The sequence below is a fragment of the Tachysurus vachellii genome, chromosome 11 (genome assembly GCF_030014155.1).
Source record: "Tachysurus vachellii isolate PV-2020 chromosome 11, HZAU_Pvac_v1, whole genome shotgun sequence".
Classification (NCBI taxonomy): Eukaryota; Metazoa; Chordata; class Actinopteri; order Siluriformes; family Bagridae; genus Tachysurus; species Tachysurus vachellii.
This window is the reverse complement of record NC_083470.1, coordinates 19,059,520-19,079,416: the sequence shown is the minus strand read 5'-3', so window position 1 is coordinate 19,079,416 and position 19,897 is coordinate 19,059,520. Positions and strand designations below refer to the sequence as shown.

The 19,897-nt window shown below is 37.2% G+C and overlaps 1 protein-coding gene across 15 annotated transcripts in view; it reads left to right on the top strand.

Moving 5' to 3' along the window:
• cacna1db (calcium channel, voltage-dependent, L type, alpha 1D subunit, b) overlaps positions 1 to 19,897 on the top strand; it is a 114,484-nt gene that overhangs the window by 70,408 nt on the left and 24,179 nt on the right. For 5 of the 15 annotated variants that reach the window (XM_060880728.1, XM_060880737.1, XM_060880732.1 and 2 more), the window contains exons 11-29: positions 2,433 to 2,471; positions 2,813 to 2,973; positions 3,668 to 3,893; positions 4,915 to 5,122; positions 5,642 to 5,762; positions 7,511 to 7,625; positions 8,702 to 8,759; positions 8,862 to 8,916; positions 9,009 to 9,135; positions 10,042 to 10,171; positions 11,458 to 11,517; positions 14,751 to 14,857; positions 15,108 to 15,195; positions 16,269 to 16,376; positions 16,481 to 16,533; positions 17,134 to 17,280; positions 17,432 to 17,633; positions 18,090 to 18,248; positions 18,384 to 18,494. In XM_060880728.1, coding sequence (XP_060736711.1) covers positions 2,433 to 2,471; positions 2,813 to 2,973; positions 3,668 to 3,893; positions 4,915 to 5,122; positions 5,642 to 5,762; positions 7,511 to 7,625; positions 8,702 to 8,759; positions 8,862 to 8,916; positions 9,009 to 9,135; positions 10,042 to 10,171; positions 11,458 to 11,517; positions 14,751 to 14,857; positions 15,108 to 15,195; positions 16,269 to 16,376; positions 16,481 to 16,533; positions 17,134 to 17,280; positions 17,432 to 17,633; positions 18,090 to 18,248; positions 18,384 to 18,494 — 2,275 coding nt within the window. Of the gene's footprint in view, positions 1 to 2,432; positions 2,472 to 2,812; positions 2,974 to 3,667; positions 3,894 to 4,914; positions 5,123 to 5,641; positions 5,763 to 7,510; positions 7,626 to 8,701; positions 8,760 to 8,861; positions 8,917 to 9,008; positions 9,136 to 10,041; positions 10,172 to 11,457; positions 11,518 to 11,590; positions 11,651 to 14,750; positions 14,858 to 15,107; positions 15,196 to 16,268; positions 16,377 to 16,480; positions 16,534 to 17,133; positions 17,281 to 17,431; positions 17,634 to 18,089; positions 18,249 to 18,383; positions 18,495 to 18,723; positions 18,808 to 19,897 lie in introns of all 15 variants that reach the window. The other 10 variants (XM_060880741.1, XM_060880740.1, XM_060880738.1 and 7 more) reach the window with 7 other exon arrangements.

Here is a 19,897-nt window from a genome sequence, read left to right as displayed (position 1 = left end):
TCCCATTTTTATCCGGGTTTGGGACCGGCACTGAGAGTTAACTCTATAATAATAATAATAATAATAATAATAATAATAATAATAATAATGAGAAGAAGAAGAATAATATTGATGATGATGATAATGCCACTTTTACATTAATATTATTTCAATGCTCCTAAAAAAGTTTTATTTTATTTATTTATTTATTTATTTTTACATAAAGACCATACATACACACAATACGCTTTTTAGGAAGCCTAAATTCATAAATTGTCCTAAACTATCCTCATAAAGTTTTAATCAAGTGTTATAAATAATTCCCTAATTACTGATGTCCATGTTGTAATACAAATGACATAATGCCGTATGGTGTAGTACATCATTTCTGTAGCTAATAATGCCAGGGATGATTATAGGAATACTGTCATTCTTATTAATAATTACAAAAACATAAATAACATTTAAAATGTCATCACTGAATGCATTAAGCATGTTTGAGACTATAATTAAGTAGCACTTAATTTCAGGTTAATTACAGAAATGGCAAGAACACACACATAAGCAGATATTTAGCACCTTTTAACTAGGTACTACATATGCAATTATCCAGTCAGCCAATTAAATGGCATATCATGTATAAATAAGCTTAGGTAGGTAAAAGAGATTTACAAGTGTTTTTTTTTTTTTTTTGTGAACAAATATTTTTGTGTCTGTTTTGGGATCGAAAATACTGCCTGGTATTGTGCTGTCTTCAAGTAATGTAACATCAAATCAAAATCAAATAAAATTTTATTTGTCACACACACATACATACAGGGTACGATATCTAGTGAAATGCTTTACATTGTTGGCAACAGTGTTTGAGATATCAAAAATCCGTTCGCAATTTCGCATCTGCAATATCTCTGCGTCATGGTGGCCAAGTCTGGTCTCAATTGCATGAATCCCCTAGGAGGAGTATTTAAAAGTTTACCGCATGCAGCTGACAAAAAATCCACCTTTGTGACTGACACACTTCCTGGGGCCTGTTGGTGGCGCTATACCCGGGACTCACAATAAGCACATCGATGCGATCAGAATCCTTGGCCGAACATACACACCGCGTGCCATCACAATAAGACATTTTTTGCTTTAGATATTAGACACTTTCTGTTTCTCTGAATTCGCCATAATTAGTCACCTCACCATGACAACACCGTTCGAGATATCAAAAATCCCTTCGCAATTTAGCAAGTGCAATGTCTCGGCATCATGTTCACCACTTTTTGTGTCAATCGCATGAATTCCCTAGGAGGAGTATTACCAACTCTCGTACATGTGCGTACATAATTGCCCGATCTGTGCACCAATGTTTGTTTTTGCATTACAGGGGGCACTACAGAGCCCCCTGCCACACCCGTATTCCAGCCTTTGCCCAAGCCTAGTGTCGCACGACTCTGACGTGTGTGCCAAATTTCAAGAGTTTTCGAGCATGTTAAGGGACCCTAATTGGCCAATGTGTGGGGGAAAAAAATAAATAAATAATAATAATAATACTCCCGAGCAAAAACAATAGGGCTTCGCACCATTCGGTGCTCAGGCCCTAATAAAACAAAATGAATTGTTCACAAAAAACATCGACAAAATAAAAATTATTGTTTACTAAAAGCAAAAAAAAAACATGCAGGGAAATAAGTTATTCACGGAAATACATGCAGACAAAATTAATTCAATATGACAAAAAATACAAACAAAAAAAAACAAATATTAACCGAAAAAACACAGATAAAATGAAACAAAAAAATCACATAAAAAATTTAAATAATAATTCACAAACAATGAAAAAAAAAAAACACAGACTAAATATAAACAATTGTTTTAAAAAAATCAACACATACAGACAAACAAAAAAAACACAACATATGGACACTGCCAGATAAAGGCGAATTCAACCACAGGTACAAAGAGAACACATTAAATGAAAATGATCGTGATGCAAGAAACATGCCCAGACTATACAGTACATACAGTGCAAACATTACAGACAGATTAATGCATTAAAAAACGAAACAGAATGAAACATCTCATTACAAATAAACTGTGGGTGTTTTAAATTGTTACAAAAGGACAATAACACACACACACACAATACAGCATACAGCATTATAATCAATAGTGACACTTGCATTACAGCATGATTAAAAGTTACCAAGGAATTCGATATAGCGCATTATTAGGAGTTTTAGGAGGCTTCCAGTTTATAAAAAATTGCTTAAAAGTAATCAGACTTATAAAGATTTATGAACTTGGGCTTTATAGAAAGTGTTTTTTCCTCACAATGTTATTGTCTTCATTTCAATAAAGATTCGAACAAATTGTAAATCTTTGAGTTGTGGTTTAAATCAGTGTCCTTTAATAAAGTGCATTTTGAAGTGTGTTATAATAACCGCATTATTATGTCACTCTTTCAGTCAAAAAATTACTAAGTCAAAGTTCAGGTCAGTAAACAAGTAAGTGTTTTTTATGCTGTGTTCAACCTCAGCCTTGCATGCCTCATCTTCATTTTCTGTCAAAACAAAATTCACATTTTCTGCATGCCGGTGTTTGTGTAGTTTTACAACTCGTGTTCTGTAAAGATATGCATACTTTATATACCGTGCACTTTTACTTCATTCAATTACACTTGACCACCAACAGTCATCATACACAATACTCTTGAGTACACACACAGAGTACACACACAGATCTACAGCATCAGTCCACTCTCATTTTGAACCCATCGCGAAATGTGGCATGATTTTTATCCCTACTGAAAAGGAAGCATCAAACTGACGTCTCCGTCCTTCTCTAGCCGTAGCTGGCGACGCTGGAACAGGTTCTGTCGCAGGAAGTGCAGAGCGGCAGTGAAATCTACCGCTTTCTATTGGCTGGTGATTGTCCTGGTGTTCCTGAACACTCTCACCATATCGTCTGAACACTACAAACAGCCTGTCTGGATAACTGAAGTACAAGGTACTCAAATGCACAAGCACAGCTAAATTAGTTTACCCTCAGCATACCAAATGGCATTGCCTTTGGGTCAAGCCTTGTTTTAGACTCATAATAGATGAATAAACAACGTCTGGCAAGGAGTTTTTTTTTCTTCTTTTAATTATTATTGCCGGAAAATTCTTATATTTCTTCCAGGAAGATAAGAATTCTCCTGCAATAATAACTCACCACTTTGAGGGTCATATTAATGAGAAATCCAGTGTAGAAGTATTGTAGTATAGACAACGATGGTCAGACTCGAAACTCCAGCATTCAGCACAGCTTCATATTTACTACCGAGAATCGGCTCAGCTGAAGATCCAGAAGTTGATATGTTTGAGCAGAGTGTACAGATGATGTGGTGAGATTAAAGGACTAAAGCACTGCCTTATCACTCTCTTTAGATAATGTAGTGAGGGTTAAATCTCACTTCCAAACTATCAGCAGGTAGACAATCAGCATTCTGGGTAATTCCAAAAACTTGGAATCCCATGGATGTAACCGAAGATCATATTTCATGTTGTTTATAAAGAATATCTTTCTTGGTGGATTTTATATTTAAGTTTAGATACAGAATAAAAGACTTCTGAGCTAAACCGTCATAAAGGTATGAAAAAGAAGTCATCTGTTCATCCGTCAACTTCAAAACCGATAAAACTACACAATTTCTCTGCAGATGTAGCCAACAAGGTGTTGCTGGCCATGTTCACTTGCGAGATGCTGATTAAGATGTACAGCCTGGGCCTTCAGGCGTACTTTGTTTCCCTGTTTAACCGCTTCGACTGTTTTGTGGTGTGCGGCGGCATAGTGGAGACCATCCTTGTAGAGCTAGAGATCATGCCGCCTCTCGGCATCTCTGTGTTTCGCTGCGTCCGTCTGCTCCGCATCTTTAAAGTCACCCGGTGAGTGAGCTTTATTCAGTAAATTTATCTGGGCCTCAACTATTTTGTTTGTTAGACTGTCTAAACTTAAACTACTGTACTCACCCTCATCATACTTATTGTCCTATTAGTTTCCTCGTATTAAATAATTCATAGTAGTTTATGAGGGGGCACGGTGGCTTAGTGGTTAGCACGTACCCGCCTCCGCCTTGTGTGTGTGGAGTTTGCATGTTCTCCCCGTGCCTCGGGGGTTTCTTCTGGGTACTACGGTTTCCTCCCCCGGTCCAAAAACATGCATGGTAGGTTGATTGGCATCTCTGGAAAAATTGTCCTTAGTGTGTGATTGCGTGAGTGAATGAGAGTGTGTGTGTGCCCTGCGATGGGTTGGCACTCCGTCCAGAGTGTATCCTGCCTTGATGCCCGATGACACACAGGCTCCCCGTGACCCGAGGTAGTTTGGATAAGCGATAGAAAATGAGTGAGTGAGTGAGTAGTAGTTTATGAATGGTGTGTGTTTAAAATAACTTTCTTAATGTTGTTGTGATTTTTAATTTGTTTTCATTTAATTTAAAGAGAAATTGTATTTTGAACAATACAAATGTTTTTGAAAATAGAATTTAAGAATTTTTTAAAGTCAGTCAATTTAAAATAAATTTCAATCATTTTTATTAAATAAAAAAATAGTTTCTTCAGGTTTTTAGCATATTTTTTATTTTAGGGTATTTTTAGGTATTCTTGATTCACAGACAGACTGTACAAACAGCATCTATCAGCACTTTTTAATCAGACTCATTTTATAATAAAAATCCTATCAAAACAAGATCAACAATAAACAAGTGTTTCCTCATTATTTTTGCTGGTTTCCCACAGATGCAATTCAATAACAGTTATTTTCATATATATATATATATATATATATATATATATATATATATATATATATATAGTCTGTGTGTGTGTGTGTGTGTGTGTGTGTGTGTGCGTGTGTGTGTGAATAATCCATCTTTTAAATTTCCTCTTTGCTTTTTTTGTCCTTCTTCAGTCACTGGGCATCTCTAAGTAACTTAGTTGCCTCTCTGCTGAACTCCATGAAGTCCATTGCCTCCTTGTTACTGCTGCTCTTCCTCTTCATCATCATCTTCAGTCTGCTGGGCATGCAGCTCTTTGGTGGCAAATTCAACTTTGATGAAACAGTGACCAAAAGAAGCACCTTTGACAACTTTCCTCAGGCCTTGCTTACTGTCTTTCAGGTGTGTGTGTGTAAGTTATTGTCACATAAAAGGTGACACACACTCTATAACGGCCCACTAGTGTACATTTTTAAGCTAACCTACTGGTTTGCTGCTCTGTCTAACCATTACTGAATTTTGACGCAAGGCATGTACATTATGTCCTGCAATTAACGCACGATTTTGGAAAGATACACAGATGTTAGATGACAAAAAACATAACTAATATTTACAATTAGAAATATGAATTGCATTCTAAATAATAATGTTGAAGACAGCTTGGCAGAGGGATTAAGACAAAATTCCAGAGAATCAGTTCAGAAACCTGATTTGTTTGAGGTGAGAGAACTAGACAGAATAAAGCATTAAAGCTCAGCTGTATCAATCTCTTTAGGTCGAATAGTGAGAATAGAAAGACAAATAGAAAACAAAATGAAATATTACAGATAGACTTAGGTTTTTATTAGTTAGCTACATTAATCGTTTTCTTAGTGGAATAATCCTCACAAGCATTTAAGTCAAACCTGTGTGTGGTCTCAGATCCTGACAGGTGAGGACTGGAACGCTGTGATGTATGATGGGATCATGGCATATGGAGGACCTTCCTCTTCAGGCATGATGGTGTGCATCTACTTCATCATTCTTTTCATCTGTGGAAACTGTATCCTTTCAGTGAGGTCCAACGACAAGAAGAACATATTTTCTTGTAGCCGAATATGACAATAAGAGTTTGGTGTGACGCCAAAGTTGGCTATTTTTCAATAAAAGTACAGCCTTGAAGTGTATCGTTATTCTTAACCCCCGATTTTACAATGCAAAACCTTTAACTTAATGTCGTTCACTTAGTCATCTTTCTTTTTTTCCTTTTTTAAATAAGTAAGACACAAAAATATTGTCTTTTTGTTTTTCTGAGAAACTGCAAAGAACTTTTACTGTCGCTATATCAACAATTTCATATGGTTTTTAATCCATTTATGTGAGCACTGGACATGCGAGTAGTTAGTATAGAAATAATGATGTATTAGCACCAGCGCATTAATGTGATTAATATAAACCCTGAAACTCTGTCTGAGCTTCTGTTAATCGGTAAAATTCATTAATTCATTAATTTGTTCATAAAGCACATTTAAAGACAACAGTGACTGGAGACCTCATTTGAACGAGGAGATCTTTATCAATTAGGGCCAACCACAGAAAAGCATCCATCACCATTTTGTCATAGTATGACATAGTAGAGGGTCAGATAGAAGTTGTTATTCACAAGATCATAGAATTCTGGTTGGAGAGTAAAGCCCCGTTCACACTGCAAGTCTTAATGCTCAATTCGGATATTTTGCGCAGATCTGATTTTTTTGTTTGGCTGTTCACATTACCTTTTAAAATGTGGTCTATATCAGATACTAGTGTGAACTGTTTGCTGTTTCGAACTGACCCGCATGTGCAAACGAACAATAACAATAATGTCACACGCAGCGCGCCGTTGCGCTAAAGTTGGCGAGGTTATGGAGGAAGTAAGCATTTTTGTTTTTCTTTCTAAATGTTTGTGTAATGGCAGCACAGAGACGCAGTGTTTTGAAAGTTTTTTGATGTCGAGGGCAACTTTTGATCATTTGATCCATTTTGTAGGCGTAGTCACGTTTGTGTGCGTACTCGCCGGCGCATAATTGTGACGAATGTCGATGTAGATTGATGTAAAAGTCGCATCAAATCCGCCTTAGTTGTTCACACTGCGGCCACATTGGAAAAAATCAGATTTGGGTCTGATTCAGGACCACATATGGAAGTGGTCTGAATCTGATTTGAAAAAATCAGATCTAGGCCAGATTTGAGTGTTCACACTACTCCTGAAGAAGTCTGACCTGGTCACTTGACCACAAAAAAATCAGATTTATGCCACTTTTACCTGCAGTGTGAACGTGCCTTAAGAGTGGAGAAGTTCAATAAAGTAACGAGGTTCAATAAAGTAAAAACAGCTTTGTATACATAAATAAGAAGTTTTAAATGTAGGAAGCTTCCCTTAACAACATCATTAAACTGATGATCAGCAGTAAATTTCAGTCAAAGATAACTTTAAGATTTTTGACAAGCTTGTGTGTATGACATGAAATAGGATCTAAATACGGACATGTCTAAAATAATGACTTCAGTTTACTTTCATTTACTGCAGAAAACATCAAACACGTGATGTCACTATGTCAGACATTCAAGGATGGATCCAAATGCCATGAAATGGTGCTGTAGTATAAACAGAGCATGAAATCATTTCAGGTTACTCGATATGTATATGTGTATCTTTATGTAGCAGCTAACTTTTTCCTGCAACACGTTTAGGACAATTATTGGGTTTTACTCGCAGAATTCACAATCTCGCAGTTAATTCTGTGTTTGATTCTTGACTATTTGGACAAGATATCCTACTGAATGTATTCTTGGCCATTGCGGTGGACAACCTGGCTGATGCAGAGAGCCTGAACTCGGCACAGAAAGAGCAAGAGGAGGAGAACAGGAGGAAGATGAGAGCCAGGTATTTCGATTCACTTAGTGAACTAAGCCTGGCAACAAAGAAAGAAGTGTTTTACTATTGCATATGACGTCTTACAACCTTCTTTTATCACTCTGAAAATTTTAAGTTTATTTTCAGTTAGCGTGTTATGAGAAATACAGTATCAGTTTTTTTGATACAGGTTCACCAATGTAGACATTCTGCTGTATATGATTATACCCTTGTTGTCCACCATATTTGGAACATCTGTGCATTTGGTGAAGTTCACATCATACACTGAAAAGGGGAAAAGTGTGATCTCAGAGACTTTAACCATGGCATACATGTTGGTTGGGCTGGTTTGAGTATTTCATAAACTGCTGTTTTCTTGGGATTTTCACAGAGAACTCCAGGTCTTTATGGTTTACACAGTAGGGTACTTCCTGTCAGCTCAGACCAGTCTAGTCATTCACCCTGATTTCAATTATCAGTAAGGTGTTTCAACCTGCACACCCTACGCACACAGGATGGCTTTTGTTTTCTCCCACAGCTCTGTGTAGACTGTTGTGGTTGAAAATCTGAAAATCCATCTGGTACCAACAAACATGGTAAATGTTACAAAGATCCCACTTTTCCACCTATATGTTTGTGAACATTAGCTGAGGCTCTTAATATGTCTCTCAATTTGCATGATATTTTGCGTATGTTTTTTTGGCCTATTAGATGATAACTACATGATAAAATGTTTAGGTTTAAAGCGGTGTCTACTTAAACAGGGTGATTGTATAATATTCGAGGTTAACCAATAAAGGTTATGTGATATGTGGGAAATTAGAGAATGTCTTACCAAAGACAAAAACAAAGGCATTTCCTTGTATACTTTGATTCACATGTACACATAAAAAATTAACTAAACTCAGGGTTTATATAGAATAAATACATACTTATTTGCTGTACATACTACCTTTAGACATCTACTGAAGGTGTTTTAAATGAGTAAATATGTTTCCCATTTCACTCAGTAGTGTTGAAATGCTTGATAATAGCACCCATATATCTTATCGTGACTACAATTATAAAGTAAATCTTTTAACAATCTGAGGTGTTTCTTTCAAAAGGAAAAGCAGCGTGGACAAGAAAGAAGAGGATAAAGGAGCTGAAGATGAAGAAACGAAGGTAGTTATATTTGGGACATTTTATAAGAATGTTTTTTTTTAAAGAAATGTTCTCGTGAACGTATGAACATTTTTAATATATTATGTGTTCATCAACGTACAGGGTGCATTACAGGAGGACACAGCGGATGATGATAGAGAGGCAGTGAATTCTACAGGTGTACTTTCTGTTTATATGGATTGTATTCACTCTACACTGTAATATACTTTAAGATGTGTTCCCTGATACCGTATGTGTGTGCGTGCCCAGATGTGGAGGATGACACAGATGTTCCATCAGAACCTCGTCCTCAGAAGCTGTCCGAATTTACCCTCAAGGAGAAGATTCCACCCATTCCAGAGGGCAGCGCTTTCTTCATCTTCAGTCACACAAATCCGTGAGTCAAGCACACAATCACATACTATGAACGCATGATCTGAATTTTTAAGAGAATTAGAGAGAATATTTAGACCTAAGAAAACGCTCCTTTATACTCTTAGTTTTTTTTCATGTGGACTTTTCTCTTCATTTTAAACAACATGATCTTTGTTTTTTTTTGTTTCTTAAACCTATGCTGATTTGGAAGTATGCTAGCTCTATGCTGTTGTAAGCCAAATCTGAACCTTTTGGCAGAGGCAGCCAGGATGGTAGAGCTGAATTATCCTCAGGAGAATTCATGATGCCTTCAATCCTCGCATGAGCCTCATCCAGGCTATACCCCTAAAGCATCAACATTGCTTTTCCTTGTACGCAGTTCCTTTTTATAGCCAAACAAAAAGAAACTGTGTTCATGAGCAAACTCATGCTTTTCTGATGCTCTCAGAAAAGTTGGAAATGCTTGCAGATATTTTTGGTTCAGTTTTGAGATACTGTATAACATTCTATATTCATAGTCATTATCCTTCCTTCACAGGTCCATCACTGTGTTCAGATACTACCATTTCTATATTTTATCTATTTATTTTTTTTATTTCAAAATTTCCATCATTTTTTCACTATATAAAATATATGTTCTATTTTTATTTTATTGCATCAAATTTTTATTTCTTTACCTTAGTGTTAATTGGCTCTATTTTTATATCAAGGACAGTCATAGGAAGCATTTCACTATGAAATTTCACTATGGTTTCACTATGGAAGCATTTTAAATTTGTAACACAACAACGATTAAAATCAACTAAATTGTGCAATGCTGTAAATGTGATCTTTGGGCTCTTTTGTCCTTCAATCACCATCTTCCTTACTTCATATTCCAACTTAATTTCTATCCGCTTCAGATAAACAGCATGAAACATTTCCACAGGTTCCGTATGGGCTGCTATCGTCTGATCAACCACCAGATCTTCACCAACATTACCCTCGTATTCATCATGCTTAGCTCCTTCTCGCTGGCAGCCGAGGACCCCATTCGGAACCTCTCAGCGCGGAACATCGTAAGATCTTTCCTTAAGTACCTTCAGAATACCTGTAAATGTCGCAAAACAAGTAGAACGAATTGTACCATATATCTCTAAATTTAAAGATGCTCAAAGGCATTCATTTACTTTATTAACATTTTATTTCTAATCACTATTGTCCTAACATCATGAAATCTTTCCAAAGCGGCATCTGAAAACACACAACTTATGAACTTTCTTCATGCAGTTTTCTAAGAAACCTTTCTTGCGCATCATAGATTGGTCAGATAATTGAAATCGTTATAAGTTAAATCAAATTTACAAAGTTATCCACTTGCCCTAAATGTAGTTAATCAGATTTAACCTGTTTTGTGTTGTAAACATGTTTTTCTATAGTTTTGCATTGGAGCTCTTTGGCTAATTTACTTATACCGTTTAAGTTAAGCAGTATTATTTTTAAATAGCTAGATTTGTACAGCAGCTGATAAACTGGCCATTTGAACAGTTCTGCCTTCCAGGTTTGCAGCCTAGGGGGTGTGCTATAAACAAATATCAGTATAAACACAACCAGCAAGTAACTGATGATACAGGGCACTAAGGAAGATACATAATTGCTGCCTTTCATGATGTGGGTGTCACCTGACAGTTCTGTGCCACACCACCAAAGATGTTATTCCATCTTTGATTGTTCTATTTGTTGTCAGTTGGATTGGTCCGTACTTGTATTCCACTGTTGTGCAGTTTGATATTTTGTACATTTCTACAGATATCACTTACTGTGTCCTGAACCACATCAGTAGGTCTTTAATCAATGCTTGTGGTTTGAGGCTGGTATATGGGCATATCCAGTGCCTTGCATAATTATTCTCCCCAAATCTTTAGAAATCATGAGGGTATTAGTCTAGAAGGCACCCGAGAAGCCAAGGGTAACTCTGAACAAGCTGGAGAGACAGCTCAGATGGGAGAAGCTTTTTACAGGGTAACCATTGGTGCTTGGCTTTGTAGAGCAGGGGCAAGGCATCTAAAATCCCATTTGGAGTTGGAAAGGGCATTTTGGAAAATGTTCTCTGAATTTCAAGGTTCTGCAATTCTATGTAGTGAAGAGAGGGGGGATGAATTCTTATGCAAAACTTTGTATTTCAGTTCGACTTTCATTATTTCTAGGAAATCTAAATGAGCCTTATAGCTCCAGTTAGATATCCAAGGTATTTTGGACTTAACTGATTAACTTCATTGGGGGTGAGGAGAATGTTCTGTAAATTAGATTTGTCACCAACTCTTCTTTGTTGTCTGTTCTTAACTATCATGTTGCCCTTTTACAGATTCTTGGTTATTTTGACTATGCCTTCACAGCTATCTTTACAGTAGAGATCCTACTGAAGGTAATTGCTTCTCCATGCCTTGACGTTTTGTACTAGCTAAGCATTGTTAATGCTATGACTCTTGCCTCCACAGGTCCTAGGCTATGCTGATTATGTCTTCACTAGTATATTTACCTTTGAGATCATTTTAAAGGTAAACTCGTTTCTCCGGTATGGTCGGCCTTGCTGCATTACCGTTTTGTGTCTCACAGAGGCCATTGCACAGTTACGTCTTTGTTAGCATTGCTCCTCTTCATAAGTAAACGAAGATGTCTAAAAAGCATTCTTGTTTGGCACATATGATTTATAGTCTTTTTTATCTGTAATTTGTTGGCTTATTATAGTGCAATGTAACACGATTCAAGTCTTTAAACCAACACCACTACTTAACACCATAGTAACAATCCATTAATTTTCTTCTGGAATACATGGCAGGTCTAAAATATTAGCTTGCCTACTATGAGATGTTTACTTCGGTGAAAGAGGTTGCATGGTACTCATACTCATAATCGTCATGGTATTCATTCACATCATGATACATTGCATCTGCACTTTTGTATGTATTTCAACTCATCAAAACTAAAAAGAAAGTGAAACAGATGTGGGATTATTAGCAGCAAATGAAGCTCTTCCTGTAGACTGTTTCTAGTGTTTCTAGAGTAAAGAATGATTTGCTATTTTTTGCCAAATTAATGTTTTGTTTTGTTTTTTTAAATAACGCCAATCCAGTATTGTTTATGAAAAGAATCTGTGGTGATTGCCAACCAGGTAGTTTTTTTTTTGAGACTGTGTTTAAAAACACTGCCTTTTTTTGTTCTTTTTGGTTGATGTGTGTACAACGTTGCCTGCAGGGGCTAATAGGTAATGAAGAATAATTTAGTGTTGTGCACATCGGATTTAAAGCCCTCTTTGTTTGACTTAGAGACCATGTTTATGTTGTCTAATTGTTTTTTGTGTTGTGTTTCTGAGTGGTGTTTTGTCTGGTGCAGTTCAAAGGGATTGAATGTCTTTTTATGCATCCAGGGCAAGGCACGATCTGCTGTGAATATAAATCACAGTTACGCTTGACCTGGTCTGTTTTTTTTTTGTTTTTGTTTTTGTTTTTGTTTTTTTTTTAATCATAGTCACACAGATTTTGAAATCTGTCATTTAATCAGTCATTAAATTTCAGTCATTAGATTTATTATCTTAACTAGCAATTAACACTGTGACATTATAAGAAAGACATATCAAGATCTTTAGATTATTAGCACATTATTATGGATCATTTATAAACCCGGTGGTCTTATTTTTGTACCCTGAATTACTTTCATTTACAAAACACCTAGATGTATCAGTCAGCGTATTATATCTGAATAGAAACTACGTCAGTGATAAATTTCATTGTATTCTTCAAACTAATAAAGCTTTATCCATAAAGGAAAATTCCAGGCCTTTTTTCATTCTCATCTGCTAATCTACTCCATACATACTGTTGCATTTTGATATTCACAACATATAGGAATTTCACCATGTTTTCCTATACTCAGAACAGAACAGAGCATTGATTGGCTTTACCCTGTGTTCACACTAGCAGCGAGTTGTTATCTTTCATTGCTTAAATTGCTCTAAACTGGTCACTAATGGGGGGCACCTTCCGGGTCGGGGTTCGATTCCCGCCTCCACCTTGTGTGTGTGGAGTTTGCATGTTCTCCCCGTGCCTCGGGGGTTTCCTCCGGGTACTCCGGTTTCCTCCCCTGGTCCAAAGACATGCATGGTAGGTTGATTGGCATCTCTGGAAAAATTGTCCGTAGTGTGTGATTGTGTGAGTGAATGAGAGTGTGTGTGTGCCCTGTGATGGGTTGGCACTCTGTCCAGGGTGTATCCTGCCTTGATGCCCAATGACGCCTGAGATAGGCACAGGCTCCCGGTGACCCGAGGTAGTTCGGATAAGCGGTAGAAGATGAATGAATGAATGAATGAATGAATGGTCACTAATGGGAGTTTTTAGCTTTAGTTTACTGCCGGATAAAAACTGGACTTGATAATAAAATAAATGATTAAATATAGCCCCAAAATAAAAGAATTACTGATATAACTGAGTAATCCTGTTCAAAATGTATCATGCTGCCTTCTTGTGCATCAGTGAATGTTTTGTAATAGATGTGTACGAGTCCCTTAGTTGTCTGCAGTGTGAAAAGATGGATCTCAAAGTCTTAGAAGATGCTCAAAAGTATGCAGAACCGGAGCTTCTTTCTGAAGACCGGTGGGCAGTAAAACGTAAAAAACACAGTATTAAGAATGGTTAATTTGTCTAAATTCAGATTATTAATTAATTTGCCAGGAAATGAACAAGAATTAAACAGACTGATAAAGTAACTTGGTGTGATCGCTATTCCTAAATGGATCTAAATGTGATCGCTATTCCGATTGATTTCTTTAAATGTTTAAGCCTTGTGGGTAAACCTGTAGATAGCTTTTTATTGACTTTATTATTAATTGACTTCACAGTAAGCAACTCAGCAGTACCAGCATCTGAAAAGGTTCCACACAGCATGAAACCTTTTCTTCCATGCTTAACTGTGGTACAGGTGCATTCACTATTGTACATATCACAAGAGCTGCTTCTAGCTTTCCCCAAACAGTTCACTGCAGTGAAGTAAATAAGCAGTTGGTGTTTTAGTTGCTAATTGTTTTGTAAATGATTGTGGGTCATTAAAAGCTACATATTTTGGGTTTTTGCCCAGGAATGTATATGGATAATATTCAATGCTTGCCCTTTCCACACATCCTTGTTGCCAGAAATCCCCATCTGTCATTGGAACGTCATTAATTTCAGCCACTTTGTTGTGCTTTGTTGTTGCCAGTGTGAACACACGGTTATAGTGGAAGTATTTTACTTGGAGTAAATTAGAGTAATTTCTGTTTTCAAAACAGGCAAACAGGAAGTTCTTTTTTGTCGTAATTACACAGTTGAGGTAGATTGATGATGATGATGATGATGATGATGATGATAATGAAGAAATACTGGAATATTCCACTAAAGTCACATCCAATACCACACTCCTACTAAAATAATACCACAACCACCCTGAATGACCTCATATCACATAATCTTTGATATGTGAGGGGAATGTACGCGTATACACCTGCATTCCAGTGCAGTAGTAAGCCTGGCTAGCTGAAGGCAGTCATTTCTGATCGTGGCTTTTACTTTTTCATGTTGTCTGTTATATGTCTTCTGGGCTATTATTCACTGTGACATTTTCATTCAGATGACGGCCTACGGCGCATTTCTGCACAAAGGAGCATTCTGCAGAAACTACTTCAACCTGCTGGATTTGCTAGTTGTTGGAGTCTCTTTGGTGTCCTTTGGCATACAGTATGTACCGTACGGCACACACAGAATAACTCAGCCTTAGAACAAACAAACAGCAAAAACATTAAGAACACAACAAACACGTTACATTTGATTACAATAATTATTTTGTAGGACTGGCCTCTTATGAGATTGTTTTAAACACTGAACTATTTAAAGGCCTCAGACATACACAAAGAGTAATAGAACTATAAATTTATCTGGACCCTAACTATAAAGAAGGCATTTTTTTAACTGTGTGTATTGTTTACAGGTCCTCAGCCATTTCCGTAGTAAAGATTCTGAGAGTACTGCGAGTGCTTCGTCCACTTAGAGCCATCAACAGAGCCAAAGGACTGAAAGTAAGACCAGCACTCAGTTTTTGTGTGTGTATGTATAGCTAAACTACTTATTTATTATTAGATGTGGCTAATAGTGTGCTTTATACCAATACAATATTAGCTTAATAGAATTTAAAACTTATTGATGACACCCCACCGGCCTTCATACTGTGTGCACAGAGTTTGTATGTTCTCTCTGTGCTTCAGGGGTTTCTTCCCGGTACTCCGTTTTCCTCCCCCAGGCCAAAGACATGCATTGTAGGGCTGATTGGCATCTCTAAATTGTCCACAGTGTGTAAATGAGTGTGTGTGAGATTGTGCCCTGCAATGGGATGGCACCTGTTCCAGCATGCCCCCCACGTGCCCTGACTCCCCTGGATTAGACTCCAGGCTCCCTGTGACCTCATGTAGGATAAGTTGGAAAATAAAATTAGAAAGAATTAAACAAATGGAAAAAACATTTCCCAGTGAATGAATGATTTATTATTATATCATTTAAGATCAGATTATTTTTGCCATTTTTGGCTTTGCCAATAATCGTTAGGGCTCACTAAAGTTCATACAGTTAAAACTCCTTTTGATGATTCTGAATCGTTTCAGTGTTAAATGATTCATTCAGGCTTGCTGTCTGATTCATTCATGCCACTGTTTAAGATCAAGCAATATAATGTAGCAGATAATAATATCTGTTTTGTTTTACTTTATATAATGATTGTATATTCATATATATAGAAAAATTCTAATGCAAACTATTATTGCATGCACTTGGAGAAATGGCAACATGTTAAACCCACTGACCAGCTTAAAGACAGCGAAACCACTCAGTGTATTGGAATGGCTGAAATTGATTTGTTCCCATTTATAACTTATTTATTTGTTCTTTATATATGATGTCGGGTCAGGCAACTCATACACCAATACACTCATGTTAACACAGTAAATATTATTTACTCTGTATACTGTTTACTTTTCTGACTCCAGTATTTATTTATAAGTACTCAATACATTAACACATCACGTCACTGTGATCATTTTCTGAAAGTTTTGAACTCATCATTTTCAAGTTCTGAACTCTGCCGTTTTCATTTTTTAAGCATGTCGTGCAGTGCGTGTTTGTGGCCATCAGAACCATCGGAAACATCATGATCGTCACCACTCTGCTACAGTTCATGTTCGCCTGCATTGGGGTGCAGCTCTTCAAGGTAAGTCGATCAAACACGATAATTGAAGTAATTGTTGTTTCTTTTGTCATTATACTAACAAACAGTAGATCTGTAGTGTAATGTACAGTATCTGTTGTGTTTAGGGGAAGTTTTACCGCTGTACAGACGAAGCCAAGCTGAATAAAGAAGAATGCCAGTGAGTGTTAAAAGTAAATTATTACCCTTGGAATCAGGTCCAGACCTTTTATTTGAATCATTAATATATAGAAACCCATAATAAATGAAGTAAAACAATAATAAGTGAAATGCATTTTGTTTTTCAACTCCAGTGATTTTTTTCAGTGAGGTTGAGGAAATGTCCAGGAAAGGAAAAATAGTAAAGAATGCAAATTATAGGGAAGGAAGTAAAAAAGAGGAAAGAGAAGAAAGGGAAAGGCAAAAGACAAAGGAGTAATAGGGAAAGAAATAAAAAGGAGGAAATTATGGTAGGCAAGTAAAGATAAGAAAAAAACAAGAAAAAAGAGGAATGGATTGGAAATAATGGTGAATGAAATAAAAAACAGATGAATGAAAGGAAAAGGAAAGGCAAAAGAGATAAGGAAATGAAAAGGAAACAAAAGAGTAAAGGAAAGGAAAACAAGGAACATAATAGGGAAGGAAATGGAAAAGAAAAGATAGGAAACAAAGGAAAGGGACACAGATCAATATTTGGAGCACTAAACAGATACAGATAGTGGCATTATGTTACAACACTTTTTATTGTGTGTGTGTGTGTGTGTGTGGTTCGTTTCTACAGGGGGACATTCATACTCTATAATATTGGTGATAATGCATCGCCACAAGTGCGGGAGAGGAAGTGGTACAACAGCGAATTCAACTTTGACAACGTCCTGAATGCTATGATGGCTCTCTTCACTGTGTCAACCTTTGAGGGCTGGCCAGCGTAAGAGCACCTTCGGTCTTTTACACCAAAAAACATGCAATTTTTGGTCACATGTATAGTAAGCTGCAAATGCAAAATCTGCTGTAGATTTGTTATATTCTTTTACTTATCACATTTTTTGGCTCTTTGCATGCATATATTTTCCCTCAAGTCTCTTATACAAGGCTATAGACTCCAACCGAGAAAACATGGGGCCGATCTACAACTACCGCATCGAGGTCTCCATTTTCTTTATTATCTACATCATCATCATCGCCTTCTTCATGATGAACATCTTTGTGGGTTTCGTCATTGTCACCTTCCAGGAGCAAGGAGAGAAGGAGTACAAGAACTGTGAGCTGGACAAAAACCAGGTCTGAAGGCTGATAGATTGTGAAGTATTTACGTAATTCAGGCTGGAGCATTTGTTTGCTGTTTGGTTTTATTCACACAAGCAGGACTGTGAGTCTTATTTAGCCTTTTGTCTGTTAATTTTAGTAAGTAAGAATGTGCATCAAACTTTTAGTGGAATGTTGGGGATGCAGCAGTCGAGCAAAAAATATCACAGTTTATAGGGGCATTTGCTTGCAGTGCTTTAACTTTCCTTTCTTTCCTTTCCTTCCCTCTCTAACTCTTTGTTTTCTTTTTCTTTTCTTCCTTTAATCCCATTTCATTCACTATTATTTCCCTTTCTTTCCTCTTTTTTCTTTTCCTCCGTTCTTGTCCCTCCCTTTTCCTCCAGCTGAACTGTTATCCAAATGATCTGTATATTCAAGTACACTTCCGCGCACTTACTTTGTGTCTGTCTGCCTCTTCCTCATCCTCAACAGCGTCAGTGTGTGGAGTACGCTTTAAAAGCTCGTCCACTGCGGAGATATATTCCAAAAAACCATTACCAGTATAAGTTCTGGTATGTGGTCAATTCCACTGGTTTCGAATACATCATGTTCATTCTCATCATCCTCAACACGCTCTGTCTGGCTGTTCAGGTAAGCAGGAAGTGATTCCTTTACCTGAAATCTTTTCTGCAGAAACTTGGAAATTCGATTCAAATTGTTCTGCAATTTATATATATGTATATATAATAATTTTTTTAAACTCCCTTATTTTTACTGTCCATACAGCATCATGGCCAGTCTCATCGCTTTAATTATGCTATGGACATTCTCAACATGATGTTCACGGGAGTCTTCACAGTGGAAATGATTCTTAAACTCATCGCCTTCAAACCCAGGGTATGATACCTGACCTTACACTGCAGAGAGAATTCTTAGAACCTAGAATAGGATTTTGCTGTGCTACTGGAACAACATAGAGTTTTCCTCTCTTCCCAAATTCCAAAGGATCCCTTAGATTTCTATGTTTGTCCCAAGAGCTGTTAACTTAATCCCTCCATATTTATTCTCCTGACCCCCCACCCCTCCCTCCTTCCTTTCTGGCTGGATGTTAACCCTCTTTGCCTAGGGTTATTTTGGCGATGCCTGGAATGTGTTTGATGCCCTGGTCGTGATTGGCAGCGTAGTACACATCATTCTGAGTCAGGTAGATGTGAGTACAGTTACCCGCCCCAATCCCGCCCCGCCCCGCCCCGCACCCCCAACCTCACTCCTCTAACTACACTCATCCTCTTACCCCTCTCTCACTCTGGGCTTGTCGAAATAAGACACAGGCCTTGTACTGTATATCACCTCTGCAAATTCTGTGTATACTGAGTTTAACCACCAGAGCAGACACCATAGATCCAGGCCGCACTAGAAAGTGTTAAAATGTTATAAATATACACTGTATCTATGGTAACCATGCTCTGATTGCAGGGGGGGCACTGTGTTTGCCAGTCTTAAACCGAATTTACATTCAGTTGGAAAAAAGACTGCATCAGGTTTAAGAACCAGAGTATAAAGTGCTCTATACTGTATGTATATAACTTTCCAACCTACATACCACACTGTCGCTGATTATTTACTTAAAGGCATGCTCCAACGTTTTTTACTTATTAATGCCAGTTATTATATGTATGGAATATACTTATTCCTTACTCATACCACAATGAGCACGACATTTAATTGACACTTTTTAAACATTTATATGATGGATTTGTGGATTTTTCACAAATGGTGGTCCGGGAGAATTATACGCTCTCACCACCACGGCCTGGGTTTGATTCTCGGGCAGCAAAACGACCCGGCCACTGAGGGGTTGGTTAAAATGAGAGGGTTGCATTAACCGCTTGGTTGTGTGCCAAATCAAAATATGCAATCTGATCTGGATGATCCTTTGTGGTGACCCCGAACACGGAGCAGTCGAAGGACAACAACAACATGTGATGGATTTTGTGGAGTTACTGCCAGTAGAAATACTGTAGATCCCACACACAATTTAAAGCATGTCGGCTAGCTGGCTCCTATTCATTTGTATGTTTCCATGCTAGATGCTGGCATCTCTATAAAAAAATAAAATAAAATAAAAATATCTGCTGATGTTGCTAACACTGCTGTAGTAGAAGAGAGAGGAGTGATGTACACAGTGTGGTTAAAAAAAAAAAAAGATAAATAAATAAATACTGGCACCCTTGGAACTTCAATCAACAATCAAATTCATGGACAGGAACAAATTAAAATGCTAAAATAATAAATCTAAT